Source organism: Elephas maximus, chromosome 6 (assembly GCF_024166365.1).
Source record: "Elephas maximus indicus isolate mEleMax1 chromosome 6, mEleMax1 primary haplotype, whole genome shotgun sequence".
NCBI classification, from domain to species: Eukaryota; Metazoa; Chordata; class Mammalia; order Proboscidea; family Elephantidae; genus Elephas; species Elephas maximus.
The window spans coordinates 134,668,544-134,682,543 of NC_064824.1; the positions used below are offsets into that span (position 1 = coordinate 134,668,544).

General features: G+C 62.6%; 1 protein-coding gene across 4 annotated transcripts; it reads right to left on the reverse strand.

The window, feature by feature from the left end:
• Positions 1 to 1,587: 1,587 nt before the first annotated feature.
• ECEL1 (endothelin converting enzyme like 1) lies at positions 1,588 to 11,208 on the reverse strand. 4 transcript variants are annotated; one of them, XM_049889021.1, is made up of 18 exons: positions 11,166 to 11,208; positions 8,111 to 9,001; positions 7,310 to 7,378; positions 7,107 to 7,217; positions 6,945 to 7,037; positions 6,644 to 6,768; positions 5,750 to 5,972; positions 5,212 to 5,310; positions 4,943 to 5,017; positions 4,663 to 4,766; positions 4,345 to 4,403; positions 4,202 to 4,253; positions 3,571 to 3,638; positions 3,333 to 3,457; positions 2,957 to 3,022; positions 2,399 to 2,494; positions 2,075 to 2,151; positions 1,588 to 1,953 (listed from the first exon to the last, which is right to left on the reverse strand). In XM_049889021.1, the coding sequence occupies exons 2-18, from the start codon at positions 8,894 to 8,896 to the stop codon at positions 1,854 to 1,856; spliced, it is 2,328 nt and encodes a 775-aa protein (XP_049744978.1). In that variant the 5' UTR covers positions 8,897 to 9,001; positions 11,166 to 11,208; the 3' UTR covers positions 1,588 to 1,853. The 4 variants fall into 4 exon arrangements, with proteins under 4 accessions (XP_049744978.1, XP_049744974.1, XP_049744976.1 ...); XM_049889017.1 differs by lacking the exon at positions 11,166 to 11,208 and adding an exon at positions 10,173 to 10,576; XM_049889019.1 differs by lacking the exon at positions 11,166 to 11,208 and adding an exon at positions 9,947 to 10,054.
• Between the last annotated feature and the right edge of the window lie 2,792 nt (positions 11,209 to 14,000).

Below are 14,000 nucleotides of genomic sequence, written 5' to 3' on the forward strand. Positions count from 1 at the left end.
CCCTCATGTCTGCATATGGAGGAACCTGGGCTCCCAACACCTTTGGAATGGCGGCTCAAGCCCTTGAAAAATATTGCATATAGGGTCTCTTACAAGGTGGAATTCCTTAGGGCATCTGGTCAATGTAGAAGCAACCACAGCAGTGAAGAAAATCAAAGCTGGGCTCCAGTGGAACTAGTCAGGAAGGCCTGGGGCTCAGGGCTGCTCGGGGCTCCTTCCTGGGTGCCCTAAAATCCCAGCACCGCCAGAGCTGGGCCAGCCTCCACCGTCACTGCTGTCCACTCTGAGGCCCTCAGGAGGGAAGCTTGGACAGGAGCCCAAGTCCAGCAGCTTTCCATCCTTCCCAGATCTGCACAGACCTGGCCTCCACTGGGCCTCCAGGCCTGAGCACTCATGAAGTCAGGCTCACACGCACCCTCTGGCTGAGTGCCCCAGTGCCAGGCAGGGCCAGGAGAGGGGGTGGGAGGATAGGTGCAATCAATCAATCAATTGTAGGCAGCAGTGCGTCAGTGCTGTCTGCTACCTACCTGCCCTGCTACTCCTACTACCTAGCTGCTGATGAGGCTCCTGGGGCCCAGAGAGGGCAGCCACTTGCCAAAGTCACCCCACAGGACCCCCTGAGCTCAAGCGCCACCCTTAGAGGTGGGGATGGTGGAGGCCCAGGGGCCTCTGGGCACACAGGGGCACCAGGAAGCTTCAGCAGTCATAAACCATCTCTGACTCCTCTATTTCCCTGCTATTAATAACTTTGGACATGTGATCAGGAGGGACTAGTCCCTGGAGAAGGACATCATGCTTGGTAGAGGGCCAGCGAAAAAGAGGAAGACCCTCAACAAGATAGACCGACACAGTGGCTGCAACAAGGGGTCAAATGCAGCACGACTGTGAGGATGGCACAGGACCAGGCAGTGTTACCTTCTGTTGTACTCAGAGTCTCTACGAGTTGGAGCCAGCTCGATGGCACCTAGCAACATTAAATGCTTAGCAGAAGACTGCTTTCCATCATCCCAATGAGCTGCACTCAGAGGGCCGAACCATCAACAACAGTCCTCCCCTCACATCACTGCAGGAAGGGCCTCCCCAGGTGAGCTCATGCCCCTCACTTAGCACATGGGGAAACTGAGGCCAGGTGGGGCAGCTGTGCCAAGTTTGCGCACGCTCCTCCGCCCCAGCTGAATTCAATCCAGTTAATCCCCACTCAGGTCCTAGTACTGTGCCTGGCAAACAAAACCTTCAATGCTGCAGGCAGGTTTCCCAGGAGACGCTTCAGGAGCCGATGCTGAGTGTATGCTGGACACTCAGTGCACGAGGTTTCCAAAGGTGAAGACCTGCCCATCACCAGACATGAGCAGTGTGACCTTGGGTGGGGCATGCCCCCCTTCTGCCTCAGTTTCCTCCCCTGTTCAAGGGCCATCCTATCTGCTCTGGTTGCAGTGAGGGTGCCTTACAGCCTGCCACCGTGGGCATCAGGAGCCAGCTCCAGGGAGCCAGTGCATTCGAGGCCCTCTCTCGGTCCTGGCTGTGCCCAGGGGTCCCTGCAGCGCATCTCTCCAGGGCCCTGAAGAGGCCAAGACGACAGTACAGCAGCTTTATTTACCAGACTTAGCAGCAAGAATACAGCTGAGGTGGAGCCTGTACAAACAGGCTACCAGGGACTCCAGGACCCTCCCTCCTCACCCTCAGAGCCCAGCCTCCGCCCCACTCCACCCATCTGAGTGAGGGGCAGTGGGTCGGGCAGGAGGGGCAGGGTAGGCAGGCAGTGCCGGAGTGGGCCTCAGTGCCGGGTCCATGCCTGCCCCGGCCACGGCAGGAGGCGATGCGTGCAGGGCGGTGGGGGCGTGCGGGCGGTGGGCTCACCACACGGAGCACTTGTGGGCAGGGTTCATGGGTGAGTCCTTGGGACAGTGGAAGGCCCGGCCAAACTCCTCGAACTGGGACACACTGCCCAGCACCCTGGGGAGGAAGGGGAGGCTGGGTCCAGCAGCCGGGTGGTCCTCTGCCCCTTCCCGCCCTAGACCCGAGGAGGGAGTGAAGCCAGGCAGGAAGCCAGGCAGGAGGGCAAGAGCGGACCTACCTGTAGTGCTCAGGTGCGTGCTTGTCAGTCAGCACCTGCAGGTAGATGGACTGGGACCGCCGCTTGATGCACCAGTTCTAGGCCCAGGAGGAGAATGGGGTGGAAGAGGGTGAGGCCCAGCAGCCGTGGTCAAGCCCCACCCATGTGGTGCATCCCTCACCGCCCCAAAGACTATGCCTGAACACCCCCATCAGAAGCCATGAGGCCATCCTCTCCAGAGCAGCAGCTGATGGGACAGTCTGGATCTTCAGTGCTGGGACCGGGCCTGGGTGCTGTGTCCCCCCCGCCCCAGGGCCCCCAGCTCAGCCCCCAACCAGGACCCACCTGAGCGAAGGCGATGAAGAAGAGCTGGTTGTGCGTGTACTTGAGCCGGTGCAGGGGGTGCTCTGGGCCGTGCTCCCGCACCCACTTCTGATAGGCCTGGGGGTGCAGAGAGCACAAGGGGCTGTGCCCACGGAGGGTGACCTAACTCACAGTGCCCTGGGGGATGCCCCTTCTCCTCCTCCACTCCACCCGACCACACCGGCCCTGCAGCCAGCCCCTCAGCCCCGGGGAACGGATGCCCTCCCCAGCCCAGCTCTATACAGCTGCCGCTAGGATCCCTGCCTGGCCCATCCTTCCCGCACTGTACTCCATATGCAAACCCCAGTCAGGATCACCACCTCCAGGCAGCCCTCCCCTGCTCTCCCTGCAAATGAAGGCCCTGAGTCCAGCCTTTTCCAGGGACCCTGTGCCCAGCACAGGCATCATCCCACCCCAGGCCAGAGAGTCCCCAGGGGGTAAGAGGGGACCGTTATTTCAGAGCTCTGGTCACTTCCCCACCAGCATCCACCCCTTCCCCACAAGGCCTGGCAGGGATGAGGGCCAGGCATGGTAACTCACATAGTAGGCGAGCTTGAGGCCGCCCATGTCTGCAATGTTCTCACCAAGCGTGTGTTTCCCGTTTACCTGCCGATAGAGGAGGAGCCTGGGGCTGCATGGAGCCGGCTAGCTGTCCTCAGGCATGGCCCACTTGCTCTCACCCCTGTCTGCCCTCCTTCCCTTTCCCAGAAGGCCTTCCTTCCACATGCACCGTGAGTCTTCCTGAACATGTTCCTGCACCCACGTGAGTGTGCAGAGAAGCCCGTGTGAACACATATCGGGATATCTGCAGGGACCTGGTATGGGATCTGTTTGCACACACTCATGTGTGCATGTGGTGTGCGTGCTCCCGGCCGGTGCCCAGTGGCCTTCGTGCCCAAAGGGCGAGGGGGCTAACCCGCTGGTTGTAGACGGTGAAGTTGTCATAGAGGCGGACGATGCACTCAGCCTTGCGCAGGAAGCGGCTGTAGGAGGCCTCTGTCCACCAGTGCAGCAGGTTCCCCGAGCGGTCGTACTGGCCCCCTGTGGCAGTGGGAGGGGGTAAGCTGGGCACCAAGTCCTGCCCCTACTCGCCCACCAGCCAGTAGGGACAGCACCCACCCCCCACATCCCCACCTAGGCCCCCAAGGCCTCACCCCAGTCATCGTAGCCATGAGTCAGCTCGTGTCCGATGATGGTGCCAATACCGCCGTAGTTCAGAGACCTGGGTCCAGGGCAGCAGCAGCAGGCTCAGCCCCCAGTGTCTGTGGGAGCCCCCACTGCTGCCCAGGTTCCAAGACACCTCCACCCCCACAGGCTGGGAGGTAGCCAGGGAGGCCACAGCGGGGGCCACATGGCCCTGGGGCACCCACGCCTGAGCTTTCTCGGGAGGCATGTAAAAGGGGCCGGCAACACCTGTCCAGCTGCCTTCTAAGAAGTACCACCTTATGGAGCTGGGGGGTAGGGCTGGACGGAGACTGAAGCACCAAGAGGGCTGGCCTCCTTACCGCTAGGGTGACTCTCTTTGGAAACACCTAAACAAGCCACAGGCAAGGTACTGAGGACAGGGAATAGGATGTCGGAAACAAAACACACGTTTTTCTAAATAATCCAGGGCGATGTAGAACTCTGGAGACCAGGGTCACTGCTGTTATGATTCGTGGGCCCAGAAAAAGGTGCATGGGGCCCCCAGCCCAACTCGGAGCAGTCTGACAGCACCACCCACCCAACACAAGGCCTGCTGTCAGGCCCAGCCCCTCAGCGGCTCTCCATCACCCCCATACTTACTGAGGGAAGTCAGGGTCATACAGTGTGGGCTGCAGAATGCCTGCCGGGAACACTGCAGGGGGGCGTAGCCAGAGTCAGACCTGCCCCCTTCTCAGGCCCCGCCCCTTGCCCAGGACATCCACCCCACCCCCTACCCGCCTTACCCATCTGATTCTTGTTGGGTAGATAGTAGGCGTTGAGCGCCTGTGGGGGGAGCAGCCACCTGTGGAGGGTGTCTGGGTTGGCTGGGTGAACCATACCCCTCCTCTACTGCCCCCTCCTCCCTGAAGACTGCCCTGGGCCCCGCCCACAACCGCCTTCTGAGGGTACATCTGGGCCTCTCCCAGGCTGGGCCCCCACCCGGCCACCCCATCCCCTCCCTGCGCAGGCCCAGCTGCCCCCACGCCAGCCTCCCGGCCTCAGTGAGGAGCCCCTCCGCCCGTGGCACTGCCTGGTGTCCCCCAGAGCCAGCGGGCACCCACGTGGACTTGTCCACCTCCTGCCGGATCTTCTTAACCGAGAGCTGGATGCTGAAACGGATGCTGTTCAAGATGTTCTTGAAGTAGGTCTTCTCGTGGACCTCGAACTGCAGGGGCAGGCCAGAGCCAAGCTGGGGTGGGCTGTCTGGCCGGCAGGCCTGCGCCCACCTATGGTTGGTTAGCTGGGGCCAAGGCCCCTCCCCCGCATCCTGGAGCTTGGTTGCCCTGGGGGTCTTGGCCAAGGGCAGGGAGGCCAGGACGGCAGACGGGAGGACAGGCCCACCTCATACTCCTTGTCCACGGCCTCAGGCTTGAGCAGGAAGTCCGGGTAGCCAACCATCACCATCATGTACTGGAGCTGTAGGTGAGAGGAGAGGTGTTCAGCTCTAGGTGTGCGGTCAGGTCGGGGAGAGCAGAGGGCTGACGTCAACTCCACCCACAAGACAGCCATCTTTGTTTTCTCCTCTTTCTCCCCAGCTCCCAGCACAGAGCTGACGCTCAGTATGTGTTTGCAGAAGCAAAAAGAAATAGATGGGAGGAGTGCCCCCCCACCTTGGCCCGGGCAGCCGCCTTGGTCTCGGCGTCCATCCAGTCCAGCTCCTCCAGGCGCTGACCCAGGATGTACTTGATGTCTTCCACCAGCTGCTGCACCTGCAGGTCAGGGGTCAGGGATCAAAGGTCAGCCTAGGGAGCTTAGATCTGGGTCCAAGGCAGGGAGCTCCCCTAACCATTCAGCACCACTTTCTGAGCCCAGTGTTTGGCACTGGGCACCAAAGGAAGACCTTGGAGGTGGGGATCCAAGCCCTGCCCACCCCAACAATAAGCTCCCAGTCTGGAAGGGGGCAGATGGCCCTAAGACCAGGCCGGCGAAGCATGGCAGAGAAGGGCAGGGCGGGGTGGGGCTCAGCTCGGAGGGCCTCCTGTGCCAGACAGGCCAGGCAGACTTTCTGGGGGAGGAGGCCTGGTAAGGAATGGCCTGGAGCCTCAGAGGGGGCTCAGCCTGGTGCCCTAGCTGCAGGGTGATATGTTGGCACTGAGCCCACACCCAGCTCAGCACTCCCGCCCCACCCCAAATCCTGGGCAGCCTGACCTTGGCCTTGCTGGCGGCTGAGAAGTGCTCATGGACAAAGAGGGCGCCAAGTGCCATGCCAAAGTGGCGGTTGGCCTGGCCCAGGCAGACTCGAGCCAATTCCTGTGGCTTGTCACTGCCCTCCATCTCTCGCGCCAGCTCGTGCAGTGCTTCTCGGAATGGCGGAGACAGGTGCTCGCTCAGGACCACCACCACACGCCACACCAGGTAGTTGTGCAGGATCCTGGGGCCGGGGATGCAGGTGGGTGCCCAGACAGGCCCCCGCGCACGGGCCCATCCACCCTGCCCCTCCAGTCTGGGGCTGGTCCCAGCATCCAATAGCACCCACGAAAGAACCAGAGAAATTGCAGGGATGCGAGGCTGAGCCTGGAGTGGACCAGGCCCAAGTCAAGGAAGAGAGCAGGGTCCGCACACAGCAGGGCACACTTCTACCACCAAGCAGAGCCCCCGATGCTGATGGGCCAAGGCCCAGCATTGTTCCCTGACTTGCTACAGGGTGGGGAGGGCACTCGGGGGTGACCGTGCCTTGGAGCCAGCCTTGAGGGCCTCTGATCCTCCCATGGTGGATGTAGACCAGGGAGGCTCTCCCCAAGGCAGCCCTGGGCAAGAGGAGGCAGAGCAGCGGCCCCACCTCCCCTTTCTGATGCCCACCTACTCAGGCCTCCCAATCCCCAGGTGATGAAACTGCATCCCAGGAGGCTCAGCACCCTGCCAGGCTCTTGGAGAGCAAGGGCCACAGCCAGGGGTCTGGGCTCCCATTCTAGTGCTCCTCCCCAGCATGGCTACTGGACGGAGGCGGAGATGAGAAGTGAAAGCTCACCAGGCAGACAGGATTCGGGAGCCTGGGCAGGGACTGGCGGCCAGATGGGCAGGGTGGGTGGCTGGCAGCCGTACCTGCGGGGCGTGGAGTAGATGAGCTGGGACACCTGCTGCATGTAGTCCGTGGCCAGCAGCACCACCTCTTCATCCTCCGAGAAGTTCTCCTGGAAGATCTGGTCCAGCAGCCACTTCCACCGCAGCTGTGGGCCATCAAGGACAGGGACAGTGAGGCAGGGAGGGGCGGGCAGGACAGGCAGGGCACAAGAGTCCATGGCCCCAGAATGCCTTGCCTGTGTCTGGGGTGAGGGTGACCAGGGGTCCCAGGACCAATGCCGCTCTCTGCCCCCCCCCACCCCCCAGGCAGGGCCACACTCACATGAGGCGTGATCTTCTGCAGCTGCCCCAGCGTCACCTTGTTGTACATGGAGCTGACGTCTCGCCGGAGGTCATCATACTCTGACACGGTGATCTGGGAGTGGAGATGGGAGTTGACCCCAGCCCAGCCCATGGCTCCTGTCCCCTAGCCCCACCTGCTCACATTGGCCAGCTGCTGCTCCAGCTGCAGGATCTCCTGGGCCTTCTGCTCCACAGCATCGGCACCCAGTAACCTGAGCAGACGCTCCATGAACACACGGTAAGCCGCCAGGATCTGCGCCAGGGGAGGGGTGTTACCAGTGGGGGCCAAGCTCGGCCATCCTGGAGCCCCAGGCCTCCCAGCAACCCCAGCTCAGGCCTGGGCACCTTCTCGCTCTCCTCATCCTGGGCTAGGTAAAGGGTCCTCTCCGGCAGGGTGAGCCCATCCTGGTCAATCTAGGGAGAAGACAGGGTTAGAGACCACCATACTAAACCAAAAAACCAAACCCAGCGCCGTTGAGTCGATTCCGACTCGTAGCGACCCTATAGGACAGAGTAGAACCGCCCCATAGAGTTTTCCAAGGAGCGCCTAGAGGATTCAAACTGCCTGCTCTTTGGTTCGCAGCCGTAGCACTTAACCACTATGCCACCAGGGTTTCCACCACCATACTGGGTCCCCCCAAATAGACTGCACCCCACTCAAAGGCCCAAGTAGAGGGCACACAGACATCCATTGTCACAGCCCCAGGAGCACAGACACTGGTCCCTACCCCATCCAGAGAACTGGCTGCAGCCCCCATCCCTGGCGGGCCTGGGCTGGCGGAACCAGGAGGTGCCTCGCCCTCACAACTCCTTACCCTGAAAGCCTCCACTTTTCCCCCATGTGAGGGGCGCTCACCGAGCCGCACTGAGAATGGGGGTTCCGGGCGTTCCGGGGCAGCCCCGGCCCCCGCAGGCCTCCGCCGGGCCTGGCAGGCCTCGGGAGCCCCTCCCTCCGCGCTCCACCCCGCCAGAGCGTGGTAATTGCGGCCCCCGCGGCTCGGCTAAACACCGCAATTACTCAAGGAAATTACTTGCGCCCTCCTCCCGCGCTCGGCCCGCGCCCTTCTCTGCGCGCCCCGGCTCCCGCGGCGGCCCGCAGGGCCGGGGCCTGCGCGCGGGCCGAGGAGCCGGTCCCCCACAACTCACGCGGATGACGTAGCGCGAGGAATTCCTGTCGTCCAGGCTGACCGTGAGGGAGAAGAGCGCGGCGGCGCTGTACACGCCCTGCGCCTTGTACAGCAGTCGGTTGAGGTCCCAGTGCGCCGCGGCCCCCACGCGATCGGCCGCCCCGCCCAGGTCCCAGCCGCCGCAGTCCTCGATGACCTCGAGCATGGGCCGCGGGCCCAGCCGCTCGATCTCGCGCATGTCGAGGCACGAGCGGAAGAAGGCGCGCACCTTGCGCTGGGCCGCGCCGCCAGGGCCGCCCCCGGGCCGAGCCAGCAGGCGCTGCAGACGCTCCTCGTTCTGCTCGCCGATGGCCGCGATGGTGCCGTAGGTGAGCTTGTCGTCTGGGATAGCGTGGCGCCGCAGCCAGCCACCGCACGCGAACGAATAGAAGTCCTGGCATGGGTCTATGCTGGCGTCTAAGTTGGCGGCCAGGAAGCGGGCGGCGCGCGCGAAGGCCTTGCGCTCCGGGCAGCCCTCCGGGCAGGCGCTACCGCCAGCCGCGCCCGGGCCCAGGTACTTAAGCGCCAGCATGGCGGCCAGGATGGCGCAGAGGCCGGCGGCGAACACCAGCCACGAAAGCAGGCATACCTCTCGCCGGTTCCAGCGCGGTAGCCCGGCCCGGGCCCCGGCTGCGCCCCGCCCGGTGCCCAGCGGGAAGCCGGGGGGCAGCGAGGCCCCGCGCGCGCCCCCAGCACCGCACCGGCTCACGTACTTGACCTCCTGGAACTCGTCGTAGTGCGCCGTCATCGAGTACGGGGCTTCCATGGCGCTTCGGCCGCCACCCTGAGATTCTGGACGCTCTCGGGAGACTACTTGAGGCACCTGACAGCCGGCTTCCTCGCGGGCCTCCGCATGGCCCTCGGGTCGCCCCTGTGGGAAGGGCGGGCCCAGGCTTAGAAATCCGACGGATCCCACAGAGCCACAAGAAGGCACAGGTCTAGGTCCGCAGGCTGGGGACCACCCCGGGTCCCCAACCGCGGGCCTGGTGCCAGGCCTCCCTCTGCCACTCTAGGAATGTAGAAAGGAGAGGCCGCAGAGTGGCCACCCTCTTTCGCGTGCACAGTCCGCGTCCTTTAACATTCGTCCGTCTCCCGGAACGCACGTTCGGCCCGCTGGGTTAGGAGACTCCCTATACAAAACAGAGGACACCGGGCACGGGCCTGGCACGTAGTAGGCCTTCAATGAAAGGCGACCCGAGACCTGCTGCAGCCAAAGCCGAATGGGGGAGGGGAGGAGATCGGAGAAGGCAGAAAGGAGGTATGATCAGGGAACGTCTATGCGGACCCTGAAGCCACCTGCGGCATAGCTGCATCTTCCGCTTCCCAGTTTGGGGCCTAGACGCACAAGGAAGCGACCAAAGAACCAAACTTTGCCCTGGGGGATCTCCGCAGGGCCTCCGCAGCCTCGTCCCCTGCGCCTTCTGCTGAATGGCCCCAATGCCTACCTGCCTCTTCTCCAAGCGGCGCGCGCCATGCGGCCCAGTGCCAGGAAGGCACCCCCGACGGCCCCAGCGGAGAACCGGGACCAGTTCCGTTCCCTGCCCCGGGCCACTCCCGGCTTCAACAGGTTCTCCCCAGAACCCAAACTTGGGCGAAGTTTCCCCCCCGGCGCGGAGCGAGCAGGCCTGACGCGCCCGGGGCCCTGGGCGCCGAGCCTCCCGCGCCTTGCCGGTCTCCGCAGCCCGCCGAGCCTGAAAGCCGAGCCCGGGAGTCGCCGCCGCAGCCGGAGCCGCGAGGACGCAGACAAAGCCGGGAGGCTCGGTTCAGGGCCGCGGAGGAGGTGACCGCGGCGGCAGCGGGCTGCGGCGCCACTTACCCGGCAAGTGCGCTCACGGGCTGGATGGCCGCGGAGCAGGGTCCGGGCCGAGCCGGAGCCGAGCCCGGAGCGGAGCGGGGCGGGCGGCCGCTCTCTCCGTGCGCCCGCCGCTCCTCGCCGCCGAACCGCGCCGCCCGCCGGCCCCGAGGGAGGGGGCGCGCCGGCGGCTCCACCCTCCTCCGCCAGCCCCCCGCACCCCTCCTCTGCCTGCTTCCCTCTCCGCTACCTGTCAGTTCGGCTGCAGCGCGCGGGCAGGGAGGCGGCCGCGAGTACAAGAGCCCGAGGGTCCCTACGCAATCTCCAGCCTCGGGGACTCCGGGGCCGCCGCGTCCCGAGAGAAAGGGCAGCTGCCACTCCCGGGAGGGGGATCCCCTCTGATCCGGTGTCCCACTGGGAGCCGCCCACCTGGCCCTCCCTAAAGGGACTGAGGCTGGATATTAGGAGGCGCGCGAGAGGCCCAGCCGAGTCTCAGGACCTGAGTACAGCCCAGAGAGGACTCCAGGAGGCTAAGGCTGCGTGGAAGTCGTGCCTGTACCGCGCGGCCCGCCGGGCGCCGCGGGCCTTCCATAAGTGGCCCTACTGCCCTCCTTTTTCACCCCGCCCCCGCCAGGCCTCCACAAGGGCTCTGGGTTTTGGTCCGCCCGGTTCCCCCTTCACTCGGTTCTGGAGCGGGAAGAACAGTAGGGGCTGCCGCAGGAGGGGCCTCAGGGGCTGAGTCAGCCCCACCCCCATCTCTGGCCCAGGTGGGAAGAAGAGAGCTAGAGAGCAATGAGAGAGTCCTCCCCGCTGGCGACAGGGGAGGGAGGGGACCCGCCCACTCTCCCAGCAGCCCTCGGCCCTCAGCGGGGCTCTGGTGGGCGTCAGGCTAGGCAGGGGACTGCGAATTTCTCCACCCACTCCTTCTTCTGGGACCCTAGAGGGCAGGGCTTGGCTGACCGCTGTACCCTTAGGGGCCTGTCCCCCGGGGCTCAGAAACTCTGGGTTTCTTAGATGGGTGATACTGTTTCAGCAGTCCCGGCTTTCTCTGCCCGGCTTCCTCCATCAGGGCCCCTAGGAGAAGACCCCATAGCATCAGTCTGGCAAACTGGCCCAAACAATTTTTGACACGGCCATGGAGCCCCATCTGATAAAAGCCATGGGTCACAGGGTCCCTCAATCTGTCCCCCTGCCCTGGGGCTACTCATCAGCGCAGCTACTGGGCCCCTGGCCCAAGGGCCACCTGCCATTCGCTTTTGCCGGTCCTCTGCCTGTTTTTCCTTCCATCTCTGCTTCTAAGTCCTCACTCTGGACTCTCTCTGCTTCCATCTCTGGCCATCTCAGGGTTGTCTTCTGCCCCATGCATTCTTCCTGGCCCGATTAATCTTCCAAGGAGAGGGAGAATTATGGAAAACGTGGAGATTCCATGAAGGGGGAGGGGAGGGCAGGGCGGTGGCAAAGTGGCTCTTTGTGCTTTTTAATCTGCATTTTTCCCCCAACGCTCCTCTCCAGGAGGATAATTTTCCAGCCTTTTCAGGCCCTGATTGGTATCATTTCTCCAACAATGACAGCTTTTATTTTCCCCGAAATGAATGCCATGAAATTTCCAAGAAATATAAAAATGGATATTGTCTCAGGGAGCCGCTTTCCTCCCGACAAACATGCTTCCCCAGGGACTCCTGCTCTGGCCGCTGCACCCCTACTCCCTGGGCCCTCCACCCTTGCTCCCTCCTTCCTCCCACCATCCTTCTCAGGGCCTTGTGGCCATTGATCTGTTCATCTCTGTTGACTCCCAGCCAGGTAGTCCTGCCTGCCTGGCTGGGCCTCCCCTGCTCTGAATGTTGAGCTGCTCATCCCCCCACCGAACACCATGAGGCTTCCGGCCTGACCCCAGCCCTGAGAGCAACAACCAGGGCCCACTGAGCTGACTCGGGATTGGACCATTGGGACCCACTGAGTCCTGTGCACCCTACAGCCCACCAACAGAGTGGCCCTCCTCTTTGGCTCTTCGTCCCTCTCAGAAAGGGAAGTCTAGGCTGGGAGGAGTGGAGGGCATCAGGGTCTGGCCTTCAGCTCCCCTCACTCGTTTTTCCAGGTTTCCAGGCCTCCTCCACCCGCTTCCAATTGTCAAGGTGACCCCATGACTGATGAGCGAGAGGATGACACGGTACACTCAGCCAAGTCCTGAGTGAGGCTATGGTTGGCCAGCCAAGGAAGGGTGGGCACTGGCCAGAGCTGCCATGGAAAGAGGCCTGGGACAGGGGTGGGGCAAGGGGTTGGAGGAGGGGAGAGGCAAGGGCCAGAGGGGAGGGCTTTGGGAGCCCACTCTCTGCCTCCTCCCTGGCAGGGGCCAGATCCCACCGACCAGATTTGGTGGGGTATCACTGGGTCTGGGCTGCATTCTCCTGAGGGGCTGAACCCCTAGCCTCGCCTCAGCATGTCTGTAAGGAGTCTGCTGTGAGAGCTACAATGTCCCCCACCCTCCCATAGATCCTGCCCACCCACCAGCCCCCATTCCCCTCACCTGCCAATTCTACAAGTCTTCTGTGCCCTGAAAAACAATCCCCCAAACTAGCTTCCTGTCCGCCTGGCCTCCCAGAGCGCATCCCATCTATTATTCACAGCGCAAAATGGATTTTTAATTTGAGAAATGAAATGACTTTCCCAAGTGGCTGGGATGGCAGATGGGTGGGGGGAAGGCCAGAGCTGTGGGGCGGCCCCTCAGTGCTGACTCAGGTTCTTGTTGGAAAGTTGGGTGCCCACATCAGATCTGGGGGGACACGAAAGGCCCCTGTACCACACCCCGCATCTGTATGCCTCCACTCTGTCCTGCTGTGAATGACCAGATGGGCTGAGGGGAGCTGTTCTGTCCTGCCTTAGCACCCCCATGCCAGAGGGCATGCTCCGGGCCAGGCCGAGGTGGGGTGGGAGGTGGGTGGTTGTCAGACTCTTCCATCCACCTGCTTTCAGATCCCTGAGCTGTGGGGGCAGCTCTTGGGCTCCTTAGCATGGGCCATGTCCCCACTCACTTCCTGGCTCGCCTTGGTCCCAGCTTCACAGTCGCACCTTACCAGGTCCAGACACCCAGCTTAGCTCCTCTGGAAGATTCTGATACCTTCTATGCCCACTCTGGCCTGGATGACTCCTCACTGGCCTCCAGCTTCCAGCCTTGCCCTCCTTATTCCTCAGGATAAATTGCAGGCATTTTAACGTGGCCCATAAGGCAGTAGCCTCTTTCTTGTCTGCCCTTCTCTGCCCTTCTTTCTCTGCCTGTCTCCCCACCCACTCTCTCTCGCTGTCCTCTGGTCTCTGTGATCTATGTTTATTTCCCAGAACATAGCTGGCTCTCTGTCTCACCTCAGGGCCTTAGCACTGGCTGTTCCCGCTGCCTGGAACACTCTAACTCTTACCTCTTCCGTTGGCCAGTTGCCAGTCATCCATCTGGGAGCTAGGGAGTCAGCCTCCCCTGTCTGGGCAGGTGCTGCCTCCATGCAGTGGGGCGGCTGGCCCTGCCAACACAGCGAATATCTTGGGAGCAAAGTCTCCAGTGATGGCCCCTGCTCTTCCTGTATCCCCACAAGGATAGGCATCTGATGAGCATGGAAAGATTGCCTGAGGGCTGTGATCAGGTGACTGAAATCCCTGTGTGAAGTATCCCTGGGTCCAGGCTTGTACCAGGCCTAGCATCCCACCTACTAACCAGCTCCAGGCTCTTGGATCCCAGACAAATCTTTCCTTGACTCTGTGGAGAACCAGAGGACAAGAGGGCTATTCTGCCCCCTCTTTTCCTTCTTACTTCCATTGTCCTTATCCCTGAGGCTGCCTGCCATGCCCACTGGACACATACTCTTGATCCCACTGTGAGAACATGTCCACCCCACAGACCACACTATCCATCCCATTGTTCACACATGTCCATCCCCACTGTACACTCTCCATCCCCACCATGCACACCCCCATCCCCACTGCACACTCTCCATCCCACCGTGCACACTCTCCATCCCACTGTGCACAGTCCCCACCCCCACCATCCACACTCCCCATCCCCACTGCACACTCTCCATCCCACTGTGCACGG

Bases quoted from the DNA above. Each gene is read 5' to 3' on its own strand.
- ECEL1 (XM_049889021.1), bottom strand. From the start codon at position 8,896: ATGGAAGCCCCGTACTCGATGACGGCGCACTACGACGAGTTCCAGGAG. The intron at 7,038-7,106 runs GTGAGCAGGTGG...CTCCACTCCCAG, and splicing joins TGGAGCAGCAGCTGGCCAAT to ATCACCGTGTCAGAGTATGA. The intron at 2,495-2,956 runs GTGAGTTACCAT...CTGCACCCCCAG, and splicing joins GCCTCAAGCTCGCCTACTAT to GCCTATCAGAAGTGGGTGCG.